Below are 27,169 nucleotides of genomic sequence, written 5' to 3' on the forward strand. Positions count from 1 at the left end.
GACATTCTACTGTAAAAGTTTGTACTCAGTAACGTTATGGCCTAGCAATAAAATGCAACTATTAGGCAGCAAAATATTAAAGAAGTATGGATGAGACTAAAGGCGTTTTAAAAAAGCTTTCTATGGCTTGGAATTACAAACATTCATCCCATCTCCCGCTGATTACACGCTTTGTAATAGCTATTGTTTCCATGGCTGGGGTTTAATTTTCCACAGTACATTGGCAGCGCTGGCGATCTCAATAGCAATCCTCCCAGCAAGGTTGCGAGGGCTGCGGGGAGGACAGCGGGGAGGCAATGTGATTGACAGATATTTTAAGCCTTTTTGTGGTTCAGAATTCGTGAAACATTTACAGGCAGACCTGTTTGAGTGGGTAATATGTGGGCTGGCAGCCACACTGGGATCCTGGGACCCGCGGGAGACTCCGTCGCCTGTGAGGAAACCAGGATGACTTTGGGATCAGGTCAGTGTCATTCCTCCCTTCAGGTTACATTTCAACCCTGATCTCTGCAAAGCCTGGAGCGAAGGTAGTGCCAGCTTTCTGATGAAACTTAAAGCCGCCCTCCTGACTATTCATTGCTAAATTGCTGCTGAGAGGCTTTCCAATTATGCTGGTTAGCCCCAGAGTAAAGGTGTGTGTTTGAGCTGAATATTTCAGGGTGTACCCTTCACCTTCAGCTGTTTTACAGACTGCTGACCTGTCACGTTAAGCAGGCATTGGGTTAGGCTCAGCCTGCTTTGCACTGGGACATGTTCTGCAACACCGGTCCTGTCCATACTGCAGTCCCTTAGGTCTAAAACCAGATGAGCTGCGCTGTGCGCCAGTCTGCATGTTTTCTGGCATCCTGGATTGTCCCTTCCAAGAGAGAGAAGCAGTGCTAGAGATAACAGCCAGCTCCTGGGATGGTTCCTCCTGACCTGCAGCTTGATGGTAGCAGCCCCAGAGCTGATTTTGCAGCTAGTGAGAGCCACTCCCAAACGCTTGGGATGCCCAAACTTGTCCTGGATTATAGAGCCTTAAAGTATTTATTTAAAACACTGATTTCTTTCAGTGTGAAAGTGTTATTCCTCATGCCCAACAAGTTCATGTGAGCCCATTTAAACATTAGACATGTTGAGAACAAAAGCAACTTTCACTCTTGTAAAGCAAAAGTTGCAAAATTAGAAACGCTGTTACAAAAGAAAAGCAGACAAAATTAGGAAACAGAAACTTAACATTTAGCTGTATTAGCAGCTGCAAAAGCATTACCTTTGAATAAGGAAGCTGTCTTTACTTTGGTGCTTCCAGCCTGATAGCGCTCAGATTTCGGTGAAGCCTATTAGAGGTGGGAGTCTACCTGGAAATTTTGCTTTTCTTTATTTTTTTGTAATTTTATGGCTACTCCTAAATGTAAGAGGCATTTTATAATAGCTCTCAGACTCTCCTTGATTTCTCCGCTGATTTGAAGGACCTGTGTATGTTGTCAGTTTGCATTTACCTGCCTGGTGCCCAGAAGCGTGCTGATGAACATGGGTTTACTGGCAAATGGATCCAAGGAAAGCAGAGGGACTTGGGCTACTACCCTTTTCTGTTCCTCTCAGGAAACAATGAATTGCAGTTATTTGGTAATGTTTATAAACTGTATAAATCACATTAATAAATCACCCCTGAAAGGGTTTCCTGTCCTGAGATCAGTAAGAGAGAGTGGCCCCAGGCCCAGCCCTGGTTTGTTACTGGTTGCTTCTGTTAGCTGGAAAGACAAGGAAGAGATCTGGTGCATGAGTGGAATTTGGTAGGTTTCCCATAGAAACAGAAGATCAGGGTTTTTTTTGCCAGTGAAGGTGATGTCAGTCAGGAACATCTATTCTGACCTCAAAGGTTACAGTCTGGTGTTGATTAGAGGAAGTGAGGGCTCAGTCCTCTTGTGCCAGTGTACTGATGCAACTGAATAGCTTGTAGAGTCTTGTCTGTCTTAATATATCTTGTTTCTGTATAAAAAAAAAAAAAAATTACTTGGTGTTATTTCTGTTTCTTTTTGAAATAAATTCCCACTCTGTGTCTCAGCTTGGAGAGTTCAGGCAGGTTTGAAATACTCTGTCGAATGCAGAATCCAGTGCTGTGCTCCGCCTTGGTGAGCTGCTTTTCTCTCGGATCCTTGCAGACTGCTGTCACCATCATGGGACCTCCAGTTCCCTGCTCAGTGCTTTGAGACCCAGGCTGGCTTTCATTTCTTCCCCAGTGAATTACTGCTTCAGCCTCACAGATTCTCCCAAGCTCCTGCCCTGCCTGTCTCTGCTCAGCCGATCCCTCGCTCGTCTGCATTCCCTGTTATTTTGACAGGATCAGCCCTCTCCCAGGATCTGTTCACTCACTCATCTGCATCTATTGGCAGCGGCTTCGAGGCCCCATGTAGCTGTACCAGGCTTGTTGGCGTCTGGTCTAATTTCCTCATGTACTCCTCTTGCTGTCATCTTTTTTCCTGAAACCTTTCTCTCTCCATCTCCTTTTCACACCCCAAGTCCTGCACTCCTCTGTGCAGCTTCACAGCTCTTTGCCTGTTCAGCCTCATCCCTTGCTGCTTTCTCATTTCTGCACAGAGGGGTATCGTGAGTGTCCATCCCCCCTGTTGAAACAGCTTGGCTCAAACAGCATTTAATATTTTTTTTACCTTTACCTTTTCTACCTGCAGTGTCAAACTGAGTCTAATGGATAGGGTCTTTTTTTTTTCCCCACACTAAATTGGTTCTGTTGTTTCCAGTATGGAAATAGGTGAGAATCTCAGAGTCCTGCTTAGACCGAGTAAAGGTGAGTCAAGACACACATCTACTTTGTCAGTAGGAAAGAAGCTTTTCCTTGAGCAAGTTGAACCTTTACTGGTATTTGGTCAACCCAGTTGCCTTTAATGCTATTCCCAGGGTTACCTGCTGGGAGGAACACAGTGAACAATTCTGTTAACACATATGGTTGAGTAAACCCAATACCTCATTGATCCTGGCTGGGAAATACCATAAAGCATCATGGAGACATTGCTGTACCTGGCTGCTAACTAGGGAAAAATTATAAGTGAAAGAAATTCCAGAGAAACCTGCTTGAAATCCGTATTTCTCAAGAATTCTCTTATTCACATTGTGATATTAATCTCCATTTCCATCCTCTATATAAACCTGCTTAGTATGTGTTGTGATATCATTTACCTGATCGACTTTTCAGTTGTTGGTGAGAAAGAAGAAAGAGAAAGGGTAAAAAAAATCACTTTGTGAAGTGCTCTGCCAATTTACCGTGCCATAAAAGAGATATGCCGTAGTTATTACTAAAGTCTAATTATGTAAATGACATGATTTATTAAATCCCAACAAGTTTTGTTTCTTTTCCTTATTGTTGATAGTTGTCCTTGATAGCAAATGTCACGGTGTGTATCATAAAATTAATTTTTGTGGAGACTTCACATCGTTACAGGAGCTTGGAGTGCAGGAGGCCTTGCAGGCGAAGGCGGAGGCTGCTCAGCAGACCTGTTATCTTTGCAAGAACAAATGTTGTCCACAAGGATAGCAGAGAGGGGAGAGAAAACTCGCACAGCAGCAAATATTTAATTAAAAGAGCTGCTTGGGCCAACTAGTCGTGGCAGCAGCTGCTTAAACAGAGATCTGTCCTTTAAATAACTTCAGCTAAATAAAAGGAGAAAAAGGAGAGTGGAGGGAAAAGCTCAAAGGGCATGTGCTGTAATTGCAGAAGTGGTTTTCACTTTTACATTGCAATGTCTTTAGTAGCCATTAGCTCCTTCTCTGCCTGTTTGAAAAAGCAAGATGCTTCAAGCTCTGGCAGTTTTACATGGTTGCCAAAATTAGAGAGGGGAGTGTCAAGAAAGTCAACGCATCACCTGCCAGCTCCTGTTACCTGTATTTTAGATGTACAAGGTCTAATGAGGAGGGCTCTCATTGGCTTTTCTGCCATGTAAAATAAAATTTGGTAGGTACAGGATAAGTGCTTCTCTAGTATTCACTGACGAAATTATAGATAAATGTGTGGCTCCCCACTGCGGTAGGTTTGGCCTTGGGCCCTCGTGCCAGGGCACTGTCCCAGCTGTGGGCAGTTTTCTCCATTTAATGTCAGGCTCTCTGTGAGTTCCCTTTGTGCCTTCTTTATCTGTCACCCCATGAGCTGGGCCTCTAAAGGATTCATGCTATTCATTTAACATGAAATATTATTTATAATAGTATAGCCATGTTTTTCAGGTAATACCTAAGAGCATCCATCAGGCTTCCAGATGCATTTCAGCTATATAATAAATGATGTTGTTTGCCCCAAGGGAACGAACCTAATGGGCACACCAATTGGGTTAGACAAGCAAGAAGAGCGTGGGGTGGCCGTGCATTTATATGTGTTGGGGAGAGCTGTTTGAAGTGCTCAGATCTGTAAGGAGTGAAGCCATGCAGCTAGTCTTTCCCCTGCTCTGGGGACCTTTGTTAGGCTCACAGCTGCCAGCAGGAAAGCATGAAGAAGCAGAAGTTAAGTCAGAGATATTTCAGAGTAAAGCATATGAAAGGTATTGTGCAGTTGTCTTTTTCCTGACTCCTCTCTGGTTTTCTTCACTGTTTTCTGGTAAGTCTTTTTAAGGTGCATACTCAGTTATGCAAGATAACGATTAGAGGGCAATAAAGTGGATCTATCCACATGATGCAATACAAATGAAATAAAAACCAGTATGACCAACAGTATTTATGATTTCTCCATTTTTTCTTTTTTTTAAAGAAAAAGGTAGAGCCCACGTGTGGTGCTATAGAAGCTCTGTATGAAGTGTGTAATACAGTTTTCATGTGTGTGACATGGAGAGCGCTTTTTCCTGAATGTGCATGTAATTGATTAGTATGATACATCTGCAGACAGGCTGGTGAGCAAAAGTCACACACATCGTGTTATGGACAGAATGGGTAATGAAGACCATGGTTCTGTGTGTTTGACATTCAACATTAAGATTTTTCTTACAGTTTTGTGTAACTTAACAGATTTTAGTTGTTCAAGCAGAATTTTCCACTCCTGATATATGTTTGTTGTACTTCTAATTTAACTTCATTTGCCTTATTTTCCAGCAAGGTGGAGTTCAGGTTTTTCCAAAACTGGGATAGGGGAAAATATGGTGTGTTTGTGCTCAGTGTTCATACAATCACATCATGGGGAAGCAGCAGCAGCTCCAGCTTTTGGAACAAGGACTTAATATTTGGTGGTGTAGTTTAGATGCGTGCATTTTACTGTTGCCATGGAAAGCAAATCACCAAAAGTAAAGAGAAAGGAAAAGTAATGATGTAATTATGCTCATGTAGTTAGTGGGCACTACCTCTAGGTTTTTTCTAAACCTACTTGTCTGGTCTCAGGAAGCACTTTACCTAGGTATTGGGATGGACTTTTGCCCAATTTCCTTCAGCAGTTTTTTCTCCAGGTACTTAGTAAACAGGTGAGGAATCTCATGTTTTTTCAAGGCTTTTAGACTGTTTGGGTAGTGTGTTTTGCTGCATGTGTTGCTTCCTCATTGTTCTCTGCTCAGGCACCTAGTTGGAGTCAAATTGTATCTCTAAAGATCAACTGTGCCTTAAAATATACCATGTGTGTATGTGATCTATCTAATGAAATACCTTCTGTGTGATCACCTGAAAATAATGCACCCACTGACAACTGCTTTTCTGCATCTTGCTGGTAGTGAAAGGAATGATGAACGTGGATCCAGGGGAGAAACAGAATTACAAAGCCTTTTCCCTTTCTTTCACAGTTACAGTAGATATATTCAATATATTGTCAGCTAACTGTCTTCAGCGTAGTTGATTGGTGTTTTGATTCAGTGCCCTGAAAAAAGGCATTAATGGCGAGAAGCCACTGTTCAGCTAAAAAATCATTGGGATCTGGAGCGTTTTGAACGATGCTTTTCTCTTACAATGGTAAAACTACATGAGCGAGTGCAGAAAACTGCCCATGCTCAGAAATAACCTTCGCCTTATCAACAACTCGGTTCCCCTGAAAGCCTTGGTACAAAACGTTTCCATTAACACAAGCTATTGAAACAAAATGATGACCAGATAAATTGTAGCATTATGCTACTTGGAAGAATAACGTCCATTAAGATTATGAACTCTTTCCTCCCTGGGGATCCCAGCCAAAAACTCGTCCCATCAGTTTCTCTCATGCGTCCGCTGGGATTGTAACAGCTCCTAAGAATATGGGTGAAACAAGAGTGTCCCACATATGTGGACTGGGCTTTTGCATGTGTGTTTTTTTCTTTAACTTTATTGTTTATTTTTTAGCTCTAAGCTTGTTAATGGCAAAAAGGAAATTACTGTAGACTCCGGCATCTAAGGCAGACACAGGGAAAGTAGGCAATGCAGAATCAGGATGAAATACCCATTCCTCTCTCCTGCTACAGTGTTTTCTCTAGTGATTAGACTTCTTAATGCATAAACTGGGCCAAATCCTGAACTTATTGCCCTAAATCAATTCTTCTGGTACTTCTTCCTTGGTAGACTGCAAATCCCACTGGTAACTGTGGACGATCCTCCTGTAGAAGCCAACACAAATGGAGATCTGACCCAGTGCCTTGGGGGAAGGCTCTCCCTGTCCAGGCAGGGCATGCCAGGATTTCAGAATTTGTCCTGCAGTGATGTGGATGGTGTTTGACTTGTATCCTTAAATGCTTTCATCCAGTGTCTGTGGTTAAATCATTACATTTCACTTCCTTTTTTTTTTTTTTTTTTTTAAGTAATCCCTTGTATCTCTGGTAATGTGGAAAATGTTGGGAGTTTAATGGCCTTGAGTTATCAGGAAAAGCAAGCGTTGTGAGATCCTCCATGAAGCTGGAAAAGCTAATCTCTTTTATTACACAGAAGGAGGAAAAATCAGAGGAAAGCAGAAAGTACACGAGATTGCTTGCCATGAAACTCTTCGTTGTCATGAGTCACTGACTGCAATTTAAATTAGAAACACAGTGTCCCAATGACTTTCAGTGTCTTGTAGTGCTGTTGTGCTGAGATACAAGAATAACACTGATACAGAAGGAGATTTGCTTCAGGTTTGATGTTAGTTTTTCTTTGGGTTTAAGATTTTGTGTGTTAAGCCTGCCAGGATTTTTCCTCTCAGAATCTTGGGAACACTCTGAGCCTTCCGCGAGTCCGTGAGGCAGAGAAGTGCTGTAAGTGTGCATCTTGCATGGCACAGATGAAGCAGTGGACTCAGATTTAGGATTTTTGCTATTTGACAGTATTTGCCAATGTTGAACATTGTGAATGAGTTCACCTGTCTGGGTTGTATCAGGAAAAAATGATCCCTAATGGTTCAAGTGGGAATAATAGCTGCTTTCTGCTGTTTATGGAGGTAATTTATTTGCAATTAAATACCTTATTTTTTCCCCCTGTTCATATTGTCACCTTGCTACTAGCACAGGGAACTCTCAAGTAAACACAAACCCATGCTGTGAAAATCACTAACACAAAGTGGAAGCATCATTGCTCTGCAGTGGTTTCTGTTTTAGATGATTTTTCTGGCACGAGGATTGCTCCCGCACCGCAAGCACACCACACGCTCAAATGGAACCCATTAGGTGCTGGGTGCTGTAATTTTTTCCCGCTCCTTTACTACCTGATAGAGTGCAGAATTTCTCCCATGGCAGACTTTTGAGGAGCCTGTGCCTATGTGTTTGGGAGGGGGATATGCTGTTTTCACTGAGCTTTATGCTGAATGAACAATCTCATTAGACTCCAGGCCTGCGAGGAGCTCTGCCTGGCAGATCCCCTGCCCACATTTTCAATTCAATAGGGCTCTGCCTGGCTTTGTGGCTGCTGAATGATGTGCTGTGGAGCAGGAGCTGGAATGGCTAAAACTAACTGTGGCATGAGCTGGGTTTCAAGAGAGGTTTTCAAGGTGAGGCAGGATTTCTCCTAGGAGGTGTTGCTTTACTAGAATGCGTTCGTTTGTTGTTATTAACATGAGAAAGCTCATGATTTTGCAATTATTCTGTGCTTTGAAAGAGGGAGAATGAGTGTACAAAAGAAGAAAGAGCCTTTGCTGCAAATTCATTTTGAAATTCGGGAGAATTTGCATTGCCTCTGTTGGAGGAGGCTGTCATTAGCAGTCTCATCTGAAAACAAACTGCAACCTGCTTTTATTTCCTTTGTGCATGGCTGACACGCCGTCATTCCCAGTCATCCAGCCCAGTTGCTACTGTACTTTGTTTTATGCTTCATGCTTGACCTATGAGCTGAAATGCTAATCGCCAATGAAAATTTCAATTAATATAAAACTAGTTTCAGCCAGAAATGTGGTAAGCTCATTTAGGAGATGTAGTATCTCAGGGAAAAATATAATGGCAAAAGCCTCAGACAATAGTTTAAATTTTAACCAACCAGTGTGCATTCAGATGTATCTGCAAAGCTCAAATCTGTGCTGTTTTGTTACCAGCAAGGGGGAGTGATTGTCATTGCGTATTTGTAGGTCTGTGGAAAAGCCATGCTCACAACATTCCTCTACTACAGTGTTATCTCCTTGTGCTGGAATAATTTCTCTGATTTCGTTGGTTAACAAAAAAATGAATGAATATATGGCCATACCTTTAAGGAAAGGAGCTACAACAGATACACTTGGAGGGATTACACTGCTCTTACATCTGTAAATGTGCATATATATAAATATATATATATAAATATATATATATAAATTCAGGAACGTTATTTTATCATACTTGTACAAGTATTATGCAAAGTGCATTTTATGTTGCAGTGAAAAAATATAATCTAAAATTTCATCATGGTATTTTTAATTCAATTAATTTTAGACACAATAAGAACTTGCTAATTAAATGACCGTAGATTTCTCAGAAGTCTGCAAAACTTTTACACCAGTAATTTATGCTGCAGGTCATGGTATATACAGCTCAAGTACACTACCTTAAATCCAGATTTTCCCCTGAAACAGAGATTGCTGCCACAGTAGAACTGGAAGAAGGCTAGAAGAAGATGAATGTAAAGATATGGACTAGTTCCCGTTAAGGAAAGACTGTTTGCGTCTACAGACCTAAACTCATCTATTACAGAAGATGCTGTAGTGGCCCAGTGCTCCCACTGCTCAGTGTTGCTGCCCAGTTGACCCCAGATCTGGGGAAAGAACAGTTTTACATGCAGTGAGGATGGCCAGAGAAGCAGGATCTGAGACCAAACTGGGCAGCTAAGTTACCCCACTGCATGCATGTGCTCTGGTAAAGCTGGTGCTTGGGGGAGGGTTCAGTTTGGTAATAGGATTGCAAAGGGGGGATGCGGGGAATTGCACAATCACAAGTGATGCAGAGGTGGGGACCTCAGAGAGTCAGGGAGACCCAGGGAGATTATTAGGCAGCAAGTTTAACACTGCACATATTGAGGGACTCATTATCTCAGGTGATGGAAGTCAAAGTATATCGTCAATTAATAAAAAAGAAAAAGGTACTTAAATTTGTGGACTAAAGGCCTGTTGGTAGCTATTATGGACAAAAGGTTAGATGCAGCAGCTGGCTCAGACAGACCCCAAAGAGCTATAGGAGGTGGGGAGGATGTATGTACCAGGAGAGGATCATCCAGATCCACTTCGGTGTCACCTGAGGTCCTGCTTGTGGTTAAGCACTGTTGTTCCTTTTAAATCAATACAGATGCTTGTAGTTATTCACATATTTAAGAACATCCATAACGGTGGAATTTGGCTGCAGGGTATTGAGGTTTATGTGCTCCTAATGGTAGAAATAACCACATTAACTGTTATCTCAATTTACTTGTAAGTGCCATGTCAATAATGTTATAACTAAAGTTTAATGATGCATTCATCATAAACAATGTATTGTTCACAGTTAACATTTATTTCTTTGGTTATGAAAAAGCTAAACCAGGTATTGATTTCCATGCTGGATTTTCTTTTGAGTCTTTATTGCTAGTGCTGCTCAGAGGCATTTTGAGCTTACAGCAGAGCTGGTCTGATGGGACTGGCAAACCTGGTCTCCTGACCATCTTTGCAGGGTTGCTACTTTTTGAGTAGGTTTCCATTATGAATATCCACAGCTGCAAAAGCGCACTTTGTTTTCAGCAATTGTGTAATTTGTGTTAAGTTGGTGGTTTTGTCAAATGTTCCAGGTCTTAAGCTTGCTCACATAACTTTACACTGGAAGGAAATGCAAAAGTGGGGAGTTTTATTTAAGATTGCTTGACTTAAAGTTTACAAATGATCCTCTGCTGGGCTAAGTCAAGTCCAATTAACATTAGATGGGTTGAGCAGAGAGACCAAAATAGGTACTGACAAATTATTTATTAAGTTTAAATGTCATATGTTGCCAGAAATATTGCTCAGTTCCACACTGTTTTTAAAAACCTGGCTGACTTGAAAGGAGCCATCCAATGGAGCATGTTGGAAGGTGTAAGGAAAAACCAGGAAAAAAAGTAAAAAAAAGTATTCAGACAATCTGGTTTGTATGAATCATATTGGTGAAATGACCGTAGGGAATCCATTTGTTTATTTTTTCAGGAAAACCTGAAGACCTCACATTCTTTGGCAGCAAGCACCTCTAGACCCTAGGAAGAAGGCTCACACTGGCAAATGTCAGCAGACAGCTAGAAACAAGCAGATTATTTGTACTGATTAGAAACCACATTTCTTTAGTTTTCAGTCATTGTGTGTGTGTAAGAGACATGCAAGACTTTAAGAAATATGGTCCTTGTACTGTGTGATTTAGTACTACAGTGCTTCAGCGAGTAGATGTATGAAACAAATTAAATCAAATCTGTCAGCTGCTGTGCCATTATATGGGCAGAGTGATGACCAAGAGAAATTATTAACCATTTATAGCTATCTTTTGAATGGTTTGAGAGCATAGGGTGTGGGGGTCGCATTTTAGGATTTTGTTGGGAACACCTGGGAGTAGATTGGGAGTATTTTCAAAAATGGATAGCTGGTGCCAGCTGCCTTCTCTCGGGGTTGGGGATATGCTTATACACCTTTTCAACTTCCTTTTAGCTCAGGGTAGATCTCAGACAGAAAGAGCATAAATTGAGTTTCCACACAATCAGCACAAACATCAACCTGAGATGTCGGTCAGAGCCGGGTGGTAGCAGAGCACCAGCTCGGGGACAGGCACCAGCTGTCACCCTGCTGTGAGTGCCTGGCTGGGGAGGTGCCCTGCCCAGCCGATATCTGACTTCTCTTCCAGAAAACCAAGGTTTCCCAAATCCCTAGATATTTCTTAAAACCTTGTCCCAGGGAAATTAATTCTATTACTTACACTGGTTGTTGAATTGAATGTTTTACTACTGCTTGTGCTACAGTAAAACATTTCATAGCCTTTTGTGCATATTTCTTTATTATTTATATTCATTCTATCACATTTTTAGAGGTTTTTTTGTGGTTTGAGAAACTGAAAGGCTGATGGATTACAAAATTGGGAAGGCATAATAGTTGCAATCATATTTAAAACACCTACATTTTGTGAAATAGTGTTGAAGTTGTTTAACTGCACCGAAAACTTTTACTTTACATGTGCTGTCCAATAATGTTTATAATATCCTTGGCAAGATAAATAAAACATAGATGTCTCTCACTAAACCTCCTGAGAGTGGACTTGCATCTCAGAAAAAGCCTTCATGGCTATGTGATACAGTGTATTTGGAAATATTTTACCACGGAAGGAAGAATGTCTTTCTAATTTGGATGATTATTTTAATCACCTCCAGCATATGCATCATGGGCTGCTTTTCTGAGAACATCCAAAAATAGGTGATTGGAATAGAGTCAAGTGAAGGTTATCTTCTCCCTGGTACTAACACTAGAATGTCAAAAAGCTTTTAGGGGAAAAGCTATGTATAACATTGATACCTGAAGTACAACAATGGGTCCTTATGAATACTCCTTCTCATCTTTTCCAAACACATGAGTGACTATGCATGTGGGTTTTTTTTTCAGGGAAAAAACCCCAGCTAACTATAGCTGCCTAAATACTGTTGCTGTAGCATTACATTTGAAGCTTCACTAGCATAAATCTCAACCTTTCCTAGCTAATTAGTGAAGTAGGGAGGTATTGCTACTCGCGGCATGGAAAAGCGCAGAGGTGATTAATCCTACATGCTCCAGGGCTCTGCCTGTATCCCAGGGGACCGTGGCCCCTCTTCTGGGAGCTGCTGGGGGACCACTTTGTCCCACACTGAACACATTTCCTTGCCTCATGAGTTTTTTGTCACCTGTTTGCTGGAAGGCTCAACAGCAGAGGGGAGATGGGCATGGAGGCTCACTGGGGTGGAACACTTTCTGAGTAGAAGTCCTTGTCATTGTAGGTGTCACCTGCAGCTTCCCTTGAACCAGGGCATGAAGCTTGGAGCAGCAAGGGTGGAAACAGGCAGGTGGAGCATCCCTGCTGCCCTCCACTCTCAAATTCCCCAGCACCTGAGGTCGCTCACTATGATCTTTGATCAAGTCTCATCTCTGGGTTTCATACCACCAGCCTCACCAAAAGGCCTTCAAAGGTGACGGGGCTTCAGGGGCACATGGGTGGGCACCGCTGGGTCAAGGCTGGCCTCGGGCTGCGAGCTGTGCAGGGATAGAGGCAGAGGCATCGCTTCTGGAGCATCAGTGCTCACCATGCTGAGTCCCCACCGCACTGGCTGCAGCTCGCCAGGACGCGAGCAGACGCAATGTGCTTCACGGCACAACTGTCAGCTGTGGGTACAGTCCTGCAACCGCCCTCAGGTCAGCAGGGACTGCTGCCGTTTTGGGATGGGGGACATTTTTCACTGTGTCTGGGATTTTTTTTCTTCGGGGATTGTAATCGAGAAAGAGTGAGAGTACTTAATTAAGCTCCCGTACTATATAGTCACTTAACCTGCAACATATGGTATAATTAAATAACCAAATTTTTATTTCTCATACCAGGAAGCAATTTTTTTCTGGAGTTTTGTTCTGTTATTTTGTAGCTGGGGCTACACTGAAGTCTGTAATTTCTAATTACCAATGACTTCTATTTAACAATCTTGTAACATGTATTTCACTGAGAAATTAAATCTGATTCTAGCTAATGAAAAGGTCAGCTCAGAAATGTACCAGTATTAAGCTGTGGGAATCCAGTACTTTCATGAATATTTGTGCTGTACAGGACTTATACAGGGACCAAATCTTACATATTTTAAGAGGGAACCAAATAGCTGAGATTGATGCCATATTTAGTAGTGCAATTTAATTTCTCTTGGAAACAGTAGACCAGTAATCTGGGAATTTTGGCTGTCATCCTGCTATTATTTATGAGCAATTTTAATGTAGTAATTACATGTAGGGAAAATTGTTCACTAGGTTGATGAGATAAATGAAAATTTAATTTTTTTTCTTGTTTAGTTGTCCAATATTTTGATTACACATTTCTGGAAGCAATGGTATACAATAAAAGAATCTGGAACTGCATCGCTCCTTAGAAATACTGATATTTTGAAAGATTTGCTCACTGTAAGTTAAAGGCAGCTCATTAAACAAACAAATGAGCTGTCCTTGGAGCAATCAGTATTTACTATTAACTGAACAGCACAGTAAATAATGAATTGCAGGTAAGGAACTACAGATAAGTATTTGCAGTGAATTCAAATGACTTGACTTAAGCCTGAGGCACAGAAAAGCGAACATAAAGATAGAAATGGAGGAAGGAGAAGGAAAAGAAAAAGGAAGAGGAGGGATAGTGAGTGTAACATTTGGTGTAGCATATATGATCGTTCATCGTGCCCAGGAAAGGTTTTCTTTGGTAATCTTTTGCCTCCCTGCCTAGTGCAAGGGATGCTACATCCTGCTCCTGGTGAGAACAAAGGAGGATGTAGAATTCCTGGGAAAAAGCAGGGGTCCACAGCAAGCTCTGGGCCTGATCCAGCACACCAGCTCGGAAAGCAGGGCTGATGTTTTTACTAAGGTCAAGATTTTGCAAGTTGCTCTCTGGCACTTACCAGACTCCAGGAGAGCGTTGTGCTTTGGCACCAGTGAGACCGAAACCTGCCCGTAGCTGCCAACTGCTTGCGCAGCTACCTCATTTATTGCTCCAAACTACTTAAGCAGCTAAGTTGTTCATTTGCTAGGAACTGGCACAAGATGAGAAATTTTGGTTTGGAGTTTAATCATCATAGGAGTAAAAGATAGTGCTGCCTGACGTTTGGGTATGCGGCTGCGTTCAAGGCCAGGAGGGATGGGGTGTCTGGAGGATGTCTGATATTGCTAATTTAGGGAAGGGGCTTGGGGTTGTTTGGGTGGTGCAGATGAGAGGGAGGGTTGGTGATTTAATCAGGGACTCTACAGTTTCAGCTGAGCTGTGGGCCTGAGGGTTGGTAGGGCAGCCAAACACGTGACAGCCATGCTAAACGCCTAATGCTTGGCAGCCCTGTCTATACATCACCTTAAATAAGGTTAATCGCTTGACACAGGTCTCCTTGCGGGGAGGACATATATCTCACCTGTCCGTCTGCTGAGGACCATCGCAGTCCAGAACAGGGCACGGAAGAGCGACCAGCTGAGTCGGGGGATGTTGGGGGAAATGTGCATTAAGTGTTAGCCTTCATAATAACTGCTGTCGCAACCATCACAGCCAGGAGTACGCCTCTGCTACTCCCTTAGGGGTAATATATATAACATACGAACAGGAACCTTATCTTGCTGGATAGTTATCACTAGGTAAATACCTCCGCAAAGATACTGTTGCTTAATTCACGTCACCCCGGGACTGTACCTCGTGGAAACTGCCACAGAATAAAATGGCAGAGGTTAAATGCAGCTGCAGGGAGATATCCAAGTAGCCTTCGGAAGTATCCGATTGCTGTGCACAAGTCCAGCACTGTCGGTCCTCAAATGCTTGCTGCTTCCAAATGCTGGTGCTGTCGGCCCCTGCATTAGTATTCAACGCAGGGAGAAAGAACGAGGCGCTAGACAGACCAACTAATTACAGCAGCCTGCACAGGCAAGTTGTGCTGTACCACATGATAAAGTATATCCTTTTTATTTAGTAGATTTCTTCTTTGCTCTCTGTCACTTTATTTAAAAAAAGTAAGACAGTGTGAGCTAATGGGTTTCATTAAGGAATCAAGCTGTTTTCTTGAATTTAATCTGAATCTATACAATGCTTTGTAACAGTCATATAAAAAGAAGTTTCCTACTCCTCAGTGTGCAACCCTAGCAAGCTGCACACCTGTAATCTTAGCTCCCCTTCCTCTGGTTGGCATCTGGACAGGGGCTGCTGTGGTCCCCCAGAGCTGTCAGCAGATGGGGGAGAAGAGGGCTTTGCTACCGCTAATGTACCATCTGCGAGCAGCAACACTGGTCAGATTTTTATGAGCCTAAATTGCAATTGTGTGGCTGGAGGGTTTGCAGTCAGAGCATCTCTTTTACCATCGATGACACAGATAGATCTGGAACTGAGCATCAGCCAGGACCGGGTAAGGCAGGGTAGGAGAGTCCAGTCCCTCAGTGACAGGAGTTGTGCGGCCGTCAGGTAGCTGCTGGCCAGGGCTGCCATGCGGCTGTGTTGTGTGTACCCCCCCATGCTGTGATACAGCCCAGATTTTATTGGGCTGAGGTTTGGAAAGGTCTATTGCTCCCAAGACAAAGCCAGGAGAAATCAAACTGAGGGAAATATCAACTGTCACAAAACAGAACTTACTGATGTTGGCCAATCCTGCCCAGACACATCCTGGGGGTGGCAGCTCAGCCAGCAGGTCCCCGTCCCCTCTGGTGCCCTTTTGCACCATCCCCTTCTGCAGAGCGAGGCACTAAGCAGATTAGTCACCTTCTTCCATCAGCAAACACTCAGTGCCTAAGATACTTATAAGACCTCTAGCTTCATTTCTAAACAAATGAGGCTTATGTGGTTATAGTGTCTGTCCTTGTCCCCTTGTTGGCAAATTTCAATCTTCACCCAGGGGTTTTGGTCTCAAAGATGTTAACTTCCGGAAAGTTTTCATGAACTGGTGCCTGTGTGAACAGAAATTATCCTGTTAATGCCTCTGGAGAACAGGCCACAGCACAACCTGATCCTCCTTTCTGAGAGCTAGTGTGAGAGGGAATGTGTGGGGTTAAAGGGAAATCTCTGCTTTATGCCTGTGTTTTGTAGAGGTCCATCAAACCAACCATAAGGAGCAAAGCGTCATGGACTGGAGCAAGGCTTGGTGCTGTCTCTGCTCCAGCTGCAGCCAGCTGTGCTGGGCAAGGGCGAGCATCCCTAGTATGCTGCCCAGGTCCCACCCCTGCCTGCCCCAACATGCCAACTGCTCTCAGTGATCCTGGGACTGCTTTTCTGATCCGTGGATTAACTGGGTGGTATGTGCAAAGATACGAGAGCTGTGTGTGAGTCAGGCTTAGTCTGGAAATACATGGCCACAGTTGTACAGCTCTGTTTGTGAACTCTTGAATCGAAGCGCAGTCTGCCATACAGGGCTGGGCTGGGCTGCCAGCAGGTTGGTCCTTACCTCTGTCATAGTAGCCTTGTCTTGAAAATTGCTTTTGCAAAATTATCTTGACAACTGAGGACAAAATTCTCTTGAGACTGATGTCCTGTAAGTGCTATGTGTGGGAAGATACACCAGTACAAAATATCTTACACCGGTTAATATTTCGCTGAGATATTGTGAATGATGCTGACTACTGAAATCCTCCATACACCCACATTTGTAGAATTCTCTCTCCTTTACTCCTCTGTGAATTACACTTATATGCTCATTAGAGCTGAATATGTCTCCTTTTGGCAGCCGCCTGACATTTTTGCCTTGTAATGCAGAACCTAAGGATGTATAATAGATTGTGTAAAACCTGCGTATAGTAGTTCTGGGATTATGGAGAAAAGCAAGGGTTTCGTGTTCTGGTTCTTATTAATGAAATAAACTAGATTGTGTCCTTTTTAAAACATAAATGAAAGATAAAAGACACATGAAATTTATGAACAAGGTCATTAGTGTACCAAATTTCTCTCATTAGATTTGTTACATTACTTTCCAACTTATACAACTCTCATTAGAAAAATTTATGAACTGGAATGATTACAAGTATACTGTATTTTAAACCATCCCTACTTCTAATTGCAAAACAAAAAATAATTATACTTCTGTGCTATAATGAATTTGTACTTTTGTGCATGTATTTTTTTGTTAGAAATTTAATAGAGGTCCTTCCCAAAGCCAGGGGGGTGGTGAGAGAGGAGAGGAAATTGTACCACTTACTGCAATTTGCAATTTAGCTGCAAATCCTGAAGCATTCCTTTAATTTAGTAACCTAGTTAGAGCCAAGTTAATATTGCAAGCTAATATGGCTGTTTCTTCTCCTTGCTAGACTCAATTTCACATCCTTACATCTGATTTGAAGTGACGGTGAGAGGAAGCATAAGGTATCTCTCATTCTGTTTGGACTCCTTGTTTACAGAAGAGTGATGGAGATGCTATTAAGCACAAAAGGGATCACCATATGCCTGTTTTTCTTTGTATTGAGTTTGGCAGCAGGTATTGAAATACCATTATCAGGTGAGTTATAGCTATTTACTGAACAGTTTGCTGTTTTGTTTTGGTATCCCTTTTTTTTTATCAACCTTTCCCTGAAGAAAAAAATATTAAATCCTGCTTTTCAGTTGTTCCATTTTGAATTTAATTCTGCCAGAACATGGCCTTTGGGAAACACAGATCTGATAAAAATGTAAGCTACTTTGTTTGGACCTGTTTAAATGTAGCAGTAAACTTGTCTAATAACATATATCTGGTGTTTGTGATCCAACACACCACTTAGCTCCAAGGGTTTGGTTTTGTCCTTCACATAAATTCCTCATTTTGGCTCTGAATCTCCCTGAAGCTTGTTTGATGTACATATACTCCTACTTACTTGTCTTGCAACCTGCCATTTCAGCCTGGAAAAGGAGCAGGTGTATGTCTTGGGGCGTACATTAGTCCCCAGAGAAGTATTTCCTATGCCTTGCATCCTGCCCTGGGGAGCACCTCCCTTATCCCTTCTCTGGCTGTGATGCATTCAAACTGCCTGTTTTACACGGTTGGTGTGGTTTCAAGACACGTGTAAAATACGGGGTGAGGCTCATAGGGGACAATCCAATGAAAGCCATTGGACCCTGCTGCCTGGATTACAGCCCAGACCTCCCAAGTTTTGCATTTTTCAAACATAAATGGACCAGGAGGATTGCAAACCACAGTTTGCTTTTTTTGGGGGAAAAAAGAAACAACAAAGCAAACCTCCATAATATAGGGTTTTATGAATTTTGGTGGGGAAAAATGAGTAAATAAAGCTTTGGGTGCTGTAGCCTCAGAGTAAGACACAGGCCAGTTTCAGCGCATCATGTAGACCTGCCATGAGCTGTTAGCACTCTGGAGTCTGCCAATCACCCTGGCTGCAAAGGAAGAGGCAGTCGAGCAGGTTTATAGGATATTTTTCAAAAGCTATCCAAACTTGTTTAATGACATTTGGAAGTAGAAGGGATTTTTTGAGGAAGGTACCATAGTGGCTCCTTGTGTTTAAATAAAGCAAAAGTGGAGCTGTGATTGTAAAGTGCAGGACAAACTGTCTGGGCATCCATTGCTTTTAAATAACTACACGGGGGAACCATCTAGCCCTTAATTTGCTTTAATGAAGCATTTTATATTTTAATAAAATGGAATTATGTGTGATCAGTGAAGCTGGTGGGCTTGGGAGTGTTCAGCTTTGAGACTGCATGGTATGGCAAGACACCATGTTTCGCTTCAGCATTGAGCTTCCTGGACTTAAAAGAGAAACCAAAGAGCATGTTAATTTTCTTCCTGGCTGTTTATAACAATGTGATGATCCTATTATCCCCAGCTCCACTGCAGGGAGCATTCTCCCTCGCGTGGCTCTGTTACACAGGCATTCGCAACACTTTAATTCCCTTAGAAAAAAAAGTTAGTGAAACATCATTGCGTGACTGTGTGACTGGTAATGGCTCTTTCCCTGCTGTACCCTGGAGGGGGTATTAAGTCATCTGTGCAGTCCATGGATTTCCTGGCAATTTTATCCAGGCAATTTTATCCAGGATGGAGATAGCAGTTTGCTACTTCGTGTGCATGTCTATGCGTCTGGATTAAAAAGCCAGTTATTGACTTCAACAGTGAATAAATTTACCAGTCCACACAACAATGCTTTGGATTTCATTTTAGCATGGCCCCAGATTTCCTCTGCGCTGGATGGTTTGGTCAGATGTGAAAGTGTGTGTGGGCAATCCCCGTGAGTGGCTGGCCGAATGCAGTCAGTGCTGTCCAGCCTTCTGCTGGCTGCCGAGGCAATAACAGTGTTCAGTGCCAGGAAGATGATGATGATCATCATCCTTTTTTTTAAGGCAAGCCTCACTCTTTACAGGAGTAAGACAATCCTGACATTGTCCCTTTTCCAGAAAGGACCTGAGTAGAGCACAGTTTTGCTTGAATTGCATTTTAACCCGGTACCTCTTTGTGTTCAGTTGTGCAGCTTCCGACAATCACGGAGCAATCTCACACCCAGGTTGCCTACCCTTTTGATGAGGACTTCACAATTAAATGTGAAGCTAGAGGAAACCCACAGCCCACGTAAGTACTGCTTTCACCTGGAGAATCAAGAGAAATTGAGTTTGCTTTTAGCCTTTGCCAAACATTGTTCTGGTTTTGAGGAGGGGAGGAGTAGCTGATGTATGGTAACCTGCTCATCATCGTAAGGCAAGGTTAAGGTTTGGGTTTCCATTTAGGCCATTCAGCTTTTGTTGCTCCATCACTTCCACTCATTCTGTGAATAGATATCAACATGCCTTTTTCGTGTTGGGAGATGTTTCATTTCTCTGGCATGTGCTAGGTTCAACTCATGATTTAGAAAAGCTTGTCTGGGCTGTGCAGCAAAAGATAGGAGGTGTGTAATGGTAATCAGAGGGTCCCAGCTGTTCTTCTGCCTTTTCCACAGCAATCCTAAAAATACCGAGCACATTAAACCATGTATTCAGAGACCACATTTGCATTTTATCAGATACCTTGTCTGCATCTAACATCATCACGACCATGGTGATGTTACAAATATACACATAAGGAGTTATTCAAATAAATATCCAAAGATAAGCTTTATGTATTTTACACCAGTGTAAAAATGACAAAGATTTTTAATGAAAATGTGATTAACAAAAATATGGGTAACAAAAATGTAATAATAACATAGTAAAAATCTCTTCCTGAGACTTTTGCCACTGGATGGTGTATGGGCTAAATTAATAGCTGGTTTGCATTGTAATTTTTATTCTTTAGTCTTTCCTTTCTTTTTTCTCTGCAACATAATTTCAACTTGCTTAAAAAAGGCAATTATTATTTTAATATCAAGATTTGATCTTTTTAACTGGCTCTGAACAGAGATTTGTAGTGTGATAACCAATTTCCTTTGTTTCACTGTTTGTCAGCAGATTGATGAAAAGTTTTCTGGTATATTTAAATGCATGTGATAGTGCTGGCTAGGCAATAGGAACCTGTATTCCTCTCCAGACAGGTCACAAGGCAGTTTTACCAATACTGGTGAAGTGCCAAAACGTATATTTCTGCTGACATTAATTTGTTCTATTAAAACGTTGCAAAATGTTGACAAAGGTACGTATTCCACTAAATGCATGTTATACTGTAATTTCAAACTGTCTCTGATTTTGAATTTGTTTAGCCCAATTTCAAGCTGCCTGAGACTCCAGATACATAAACTATGACCAATACTTCAGCAATCAGCAAAATCACACCCGAGTAGTATCAAAACCACAAGTGATTCTATGTCAAGACTCAGTCGAGTCATCTCAGTTTCTTCTGGGTTCAACCATGGTATCTCCTGTAGATGGTGAGAAAAGCTTCTGTCAATCCTTGCCAGTCAAAAGTACCAGCTCTCCTACAGACACAACTTTTTTGCAAACCTTTACTTCCTTTCACTGTGTGGCTCTTGCTTTCACAGATGGTCTCTCTCATTTACTGTCCTTGCCTTAAGCTTTGTATTTTTATTTCATGTCACAGTCAATTATCCAAAAGTAAAGTGTCTGATAGGAGACACATGCCCAATAGCTGACAGAAGTTATAGTAGCACAGTGGTCATTTTACCATTCAACACTCTCCTCTTACATCAAGTTTTTCCTTTTATTTTCATAGTACACTATTGGACCCCTATTTACTGCTTTTTGTACCGTAGTGCTCTCTGTTCTATGACCTGTGCTTTGTAACACTTGTATTATTTCTCAGCTTTAACTGGACCAAGGATGGAAAACCATTTGATTTATTATCTGACCCGAGGATAGTTGCCTCTAACAACTCTGGAACATTTGTGATTCAAAACCGTGGAATCATCACCAATTTTCAAGGGAAATATCGTTGCTTTGCATCCAATCTGCTGGGAACTGCTATGTCAGAAGAAATTGAGCTAATTGTTCCAAGTAAGGGATTACTTTGCTTGTGGGTTTGTTTGGTGTTTTTTTTTTTTTTTAAGGTGGAAACTGTGTTTCCTCAAATTAAATGGGAGAGAACTAGTTACTAAGGTGGTGTATGGTAAAACATGCAGTGTTTGTTATTCAGTGAATATTGGAAGGAAAAACTCTGTATCCTTTCTGGAATGATTTTATTTCATTCCTAGTTTTGAGGGCAGAAACCAAATCTGAATGCAAGATTTCAGACAGTACTGCTGGACTATCAACTCCTTGCAGGTTTCCAAGCGCTGATACTGACACTCCTTACCAACTTCAATTAATACAAATGCAACTGGGTACATTATGTATATGTTTTCCCGGATATATTAATTTGGAAAACATTTATTATTTACTTTTTCTTTCTGAGTATCATCTGCCCCACTTTGCCTCTAAAGGGTGGGTTAGTGGGTAAATTAGTATAAACTTTTTAGTAGCCATCTTGGGAGAGATGAATGTTCAATGACAGAAAAATATTTGCTTTGATGTGACAATTTAAATGCCTTTATAAAGCACTTGCTTTGCCTTTGCCATAAAACCTGTAAAATTCTTTTCTGATTTGTATTTGCTTAGAGCCACAATTTGCTCTTGTGATGCTTCATCTTCTAATACTTTTCTCTTTCTCTAAAAAAGAAAGCATAAATATTGATGAGGGTTGTAGTCTGGTAAATTCTCTACTTAATCTGGGCAGAGACAATTTGTGAGCTGATGCCAGCACATCATGAAGATACAGAAATTAAAATATTTGGAGAGATAAAACACATAGCAGAAGAAATACAGAGTAGCTATCTTAACTGCAGTGCAGTTATTGGAAGATATTAGTTGTTCATGAAAGATAGAAATAATGGCATAGATCATGAAATAGTGTTAGAATATATTAAAAATTAAAAATGTAGTGGGCGATAAAGGAAGTCATTGTCAGAGAAAACAAAATTGGTTTGAGACAGATCACTGTGGGGAAGTATAAAAGACACTTTGTCATTTTGGGGAAAGTCCTGAGTTAATTTTGGAGTGGTCTCTCTAATACTGGATAAGTTTACTTGGTAAAGAATTAGGAATTATGTGATGTTTTTGCTTTCCAAACATTTATTGGAAAGCAGCTGCTGTTAAGAGTCATAAGACTGTAATATTTCAGCTTGGCAACTGTGACTGAGTGCCCAGAAATTGGGAGGACAATATCATCTCCATCTCAGAGCAAGGAACATGGAATCAGAAGCTGGGGGGAAGGATGGGAGAATTAGCATTTTATTACTGCAAAATAACAACTGATGCAAATGTTTGAAAGCTCAAGGGGAAGTTATCCAATCAACTGTGAGTTCATTAGTCTGATGTCAGTAGCATTCAGGGTTTGGTACAAGTACTTACGGAGAGAATATTAAAAGACCTGGAACTGAATAGAAAATGAACTAAAAATATAGTAGTAAAAATTACTGATCCTAGAAACTTGTCCTTCCATCATTAGCACAGAGGGAGAGCAGATGAATTGAGTGATTTTAAGGACCAGGTTTATAGAAGTGGGATGAAATTTACTGATACAGAGTTCAAGGTCCTGATTAGGACAATGCTAATACAACTGATACGACAGGAGATGGCTACCTATCTAAAAAACTACTTCTAGCATGTCAGTGTAGATGAAATGGGCTATGAGAAACATGCATAATCATTTTTGTCATGTCTTTTTCATAGGGTATAATCCTGAGAAGCATTCTAGGCATAGCCAAGGGTGGGAGATTCGTGACGCTGTGGTCATGTTGAAAATAAGTTACATCACAGGGGCTGAGAGATTTCATGGGAGAGGGCTGCTAAGGATGCCATGTAGATGTATTTTTATGAGTGCTGCTCATGAAAGACATGATTTATTTTCCTTCCAAACAGTTTAATGGATTTTTTTCCTTGGGAAATTTATTTCATGTTGCACTGTATTGCATAGTATTCCCTAATGCAGTAGCTTGGTGTTTGGTGAGGAATTACTGAGATTACATGTGTTGCTATATGGTTTAGTCTCTACCAGCTTGCAGTTGCTGTAAAGGAATAGCATTCCTGAGTGGAGGAGAACTGCACAAAGTGTTAGGACAGTAAGTTGAAGTTTATTGAACTAGTAATGTAAGTTAGCTCCACAGGTAGGACAGTGCAGCTGATGTCAACCGGAGTTTCAGTCAGGAACAGGATAGTGATGCAGTTACTCAGAGCTTTAGACAGGACATAATTATTAATTTTGGGATCTGGCCAGGGCAGTGGGGTTAATATGACTTCTCTTAAGCAAAGTGCCTCAGACTCATTAATTTTCAGAGGAGTTCAAGACCTCAGTGTCATGTTTCAGTGAAGGTGTGTCACCTCCAGCAGCAGAATATTCTGATACTTCATTGCTACTGAACTAGAAAAGATGCTTAAAAGTTAAAAACAAAAAAGAGTTGATGACTGTATCTGGGATTGTTGATCTGTACTTGGAGCAGATAATTTTTGCTTTTAATGAAAAATTGCCTATACTAACTTGAGTAGATATTAAATATGCTGGTGGTAGTTAGCAACAGATTTAATTGAGAAGTTACAAACATGGTTGTTATCAAATGTGAGGGAAATTTTAGTGCTAACATGTGCAAAATCCTAAATCCAGAAAATAAATAAATGGTATAGATAATTTATTAGAGGAATTTACCCAACTCCCACACCTTCTAAGGCACATTTACTTTTATTCATACTCTTCTGCCATGAATTCTTTCATTTAATGGTGCAGTGTAGATGCTGCAAATTAAATCAGGATTCAGAGAGTAATAGAAGACACCTTTGATTTTCTAAAGTGCTGGATAGTCTACAACTATACTCAAGTGAAAGAGAGCTGCTGGTGCACAGATCCGCTGTAAATTAGGCAATCACTGACACAGAAGAGTTTGGGATAAATTACCTCTATTCACCCACAAGTTTTGAAGCAGACTGGTACATGTGAGATCACTACATGCATTCATGATAATGATGCAGAGGTGGCAGTGCTTTGCCAGCTGTATTCAAGTAAAATGTAAGCTACTTGGCAAGTCATTATGCCAATGAAGTGAAGAAAAACCCAGCAAGTCAGACTAGGCCAGTTTTTTTCATAAATTACATTTACACTGCAGAAGTAGAATGCTGGGTCTGTAAGGTTTCTGCTGAAAAGGAGAACAAAAGACTGTTTACTCACAGTAGTCATTCCAGGAAAGCAATAGAAATGTCAGCAGAAATGATCATTAAATCTCACCTACATAATGAAAATACCACACCTCCTCTATATATGGTGACATTAAGGAGAGTGGGGAAGAATGGGGTCTGAGGATCTCTATATGGTTGCATCATTTACAAAGTCCAGATTGTTACAAGATACATGCAGCATGAAAATGAATTTAAATGGTGAGAACACAGGCTTCAGCTACCCTCCTCCTGTATTTAGGGAATCTGTTGCTTGAATTACTGAGTAGGCCCAATGCCAGAGGAAGGAGAAGAACTACAGTTTAAACCTCTTTAATTAACTGTAGTGTAAAAGACTCTTCATGGTATACTGCATTAAGATTTATTTATGCTCAGTATTTCTAAAGCCACTGCTCCAAAAGACTGAAGATCTGAAGATGGAGACAGCCTAAACATAAAATTGTCCAGTGGCAGGCTGTGCTATGCCAATGATGTTAGTTCTAGAATTCCAAAAGAAAGCAAAACCAGTGTTAGTATCAAAAATACAGATGTGAATATTGTGAAATCATTAAAAGATACTGAGCTGATACTGAAATAGGAGGTCTCAGTAACACGCTCAGTGAAGGCATTCAGTATAGCCTTTATGGAAGAGAAAACAAAAGAGACTTTGCAGATGATGGGAATAAAATTTGAACCTCTTGCCTTCTAAACCAGTGTCCTATACCTTTTGACAACTTTTCTGGCCATCTAAATTGTTGGGATCACCCTGATTGTTGCCAGCGATTATCATTTTGGATAGGATGATAGATACTTACACAGAAAAAAAGACCATCACTGATTCCATCATAAAAGCTTCTTTGAGAGCAAGTATCTGACAGCCACAGTCTTCCTGACAGCCAGGCTTTCCTAACTTTTTTAATTTAATATAGCAATTAAAAAAATCCATAAATAACAGGATCATATCTCATAAACAGTTCAAAGGCTGCAATGAAAATTATGGATTTAACTACTGCTTATACTACATGGATCAGAGTATCAACTGATGCACTGAGAGGAGTAGTGGAAGCTGCCCAGCCTGTATTCAGCACAACTCATGTGATTGGTGACTGCAAGTCACGCTTAAGATTCTTTGATGGGTTGGGCTGTTCAATGCACAAGATACACAGATGCATATAACAAATCAGTCAGCTACTAATTAAAGTGTCTCAGGAGCTGGGAATTTCCAGGATATAGAAATTTCTTGACTATTTCCACTTTCCCTCACTCTTAGATCCTTTAAGGATTTATTTGCATGGAAGAATTTCAGAATATCCATGATGGGTCAGGCTAAACATCCATCTAGCCCAGGACACATCTCCAGCAGCATCCACAGAGAATGTTATAAAAACAGGCCTGGTGTATAGTGATGTTTTCCTACAATAGTTTCCCAAAATATTTACTAACTGCCGATTTACCATAATGAGTTGACTCCCATTTTACACCAGATACTGGTAGAAACCAAGTGCCTCAAGGACTTCTACAGTTACCTGAAGAAACCCTTTTCCTTCAGTTCAATTTCTCAATACTTTAACCCAGAAACATGTAAAATATCAGATTGAATGGGCTCCATTCTCCTATAAACTGGTATAAATTGCCATACTTGGTATGGTTATAGTTGTGTGAAGTCACTGTAGTCAGCTGTAGGACAAAAGCTAAGCTGTAGGACAAAGTGTGCTAATAGCTACCAGAGTAAATCTGAAGCAATCCTGCTGGGGACTGGAGAACCCCAACTCTGGTTGCTGTATTTCTGAATCTGTACTGCTAAACTCAAATTTAGATTTTATATTGCATTGTATTGGTCTCCCTCCTGTTTGCTTTTTGTTGAGATACTGCATTTTCTGACCAGATAAGAGGTAGGATGGAATGACCCAGTCTCCTTTCTGAAATTTCTCTCAGCCAACCTAATTTGCCAGTGGTATTTCAACCTAATCTCAAGTACAGTTCAGTCATTAAACTTTGAGTCACCCCAGGGATTAAACAGAGCCTGATTCCTTGCACAAATTACTCTGGGCGCTGATAATCTTCCATTTCTATGGTTTTTACACGTTGTCAAAGAACTGTAATTCTGTTTTTTGAGTGCTGTACAGCATTCACAGTACAGCCTTGTCAGGAAATAATACTTGGGCAACAAAGCCTTTCCCAAGACTGTTTGGAGAGCTTTATATGTCATGGTGGGCTTTTAGAAGATGTCTCCATAACAGGTCAGGTGTGTGGTTTTTCATCTTCCTTATGGCTGTTTCATACATGCCACTTGATTGCTTGTGTCATGAAAGCCATCCTGCTGGCACTTCAGCAAGCCTTTTTCAGTCATTAAATAATGTTTTTCTCCCCTGTGTTATGGATATGTGTGAGGTAGCACTTGGAGCTATGCTGGGTCCTCTGTCCCCTCTCATTATATCTGTGTGTGGGGAATTACATGAAAGATAGACATGACAGTTTTAATGGTATCGCTGCGAAGAGATCAATTGGTTGTAAATTTTACAGTGTCCATGTGCTGCATTGATAACTCCATACAGTATTAAACACTTTCATGACACAATTAATCTTGTATG

At 41.1% G+C, this 27,169-nt stretch overlaps 1 protein-coding gene across 7 annotated transcripts in view; it reads left to right on the forward strand.

Annotated features, from left to right (window-relative positions):
• CHL1 (cell adhesion molecule L1 like) overlaps nt 1-27,169 on the forward strand; it is a 141,341-nt gene that overhangs the window by 63,801 nt on the left and 50,371 nt on the right. For all 7 annotated transcript variants that reach the window (XM_074879177.1, XM_074879180.1, XM_074879174.1 and 4 more), the window contains 3 exons: nt 17,303-17,490; nt 19,440-19,545; nt 21,205-21,395. In XM_074879177.1, the coding sequence (XP_074735278.1) occupies nt 17,400-17,490; nt 19,440-19,545; nt 21,205-21,395 (388 nt within the window). In that variant the 5' untranslated portion in view covers nt 17,303-17,399. The remainder of the gene's footprint in view (nt 1-17,302; nt 17,491-19,439; nt 19,546-21,204; nt 21,396-27,169) is intronic.

This window comes from Strix uralensis, chromosome 10, assembly GCF_047716275.1.
Source record: "Strix uralensis isolate ZFMK-TIS-50842 chromosome 10, bStrUra1, whole genome shotgun sequence".
Taxonomy (NCBI): domain Eukaryota; kingdom Metazoa; phylum Chordata; class Aves; order Strigiformes; family Strigidae; genus Strix; species Strix uralensis.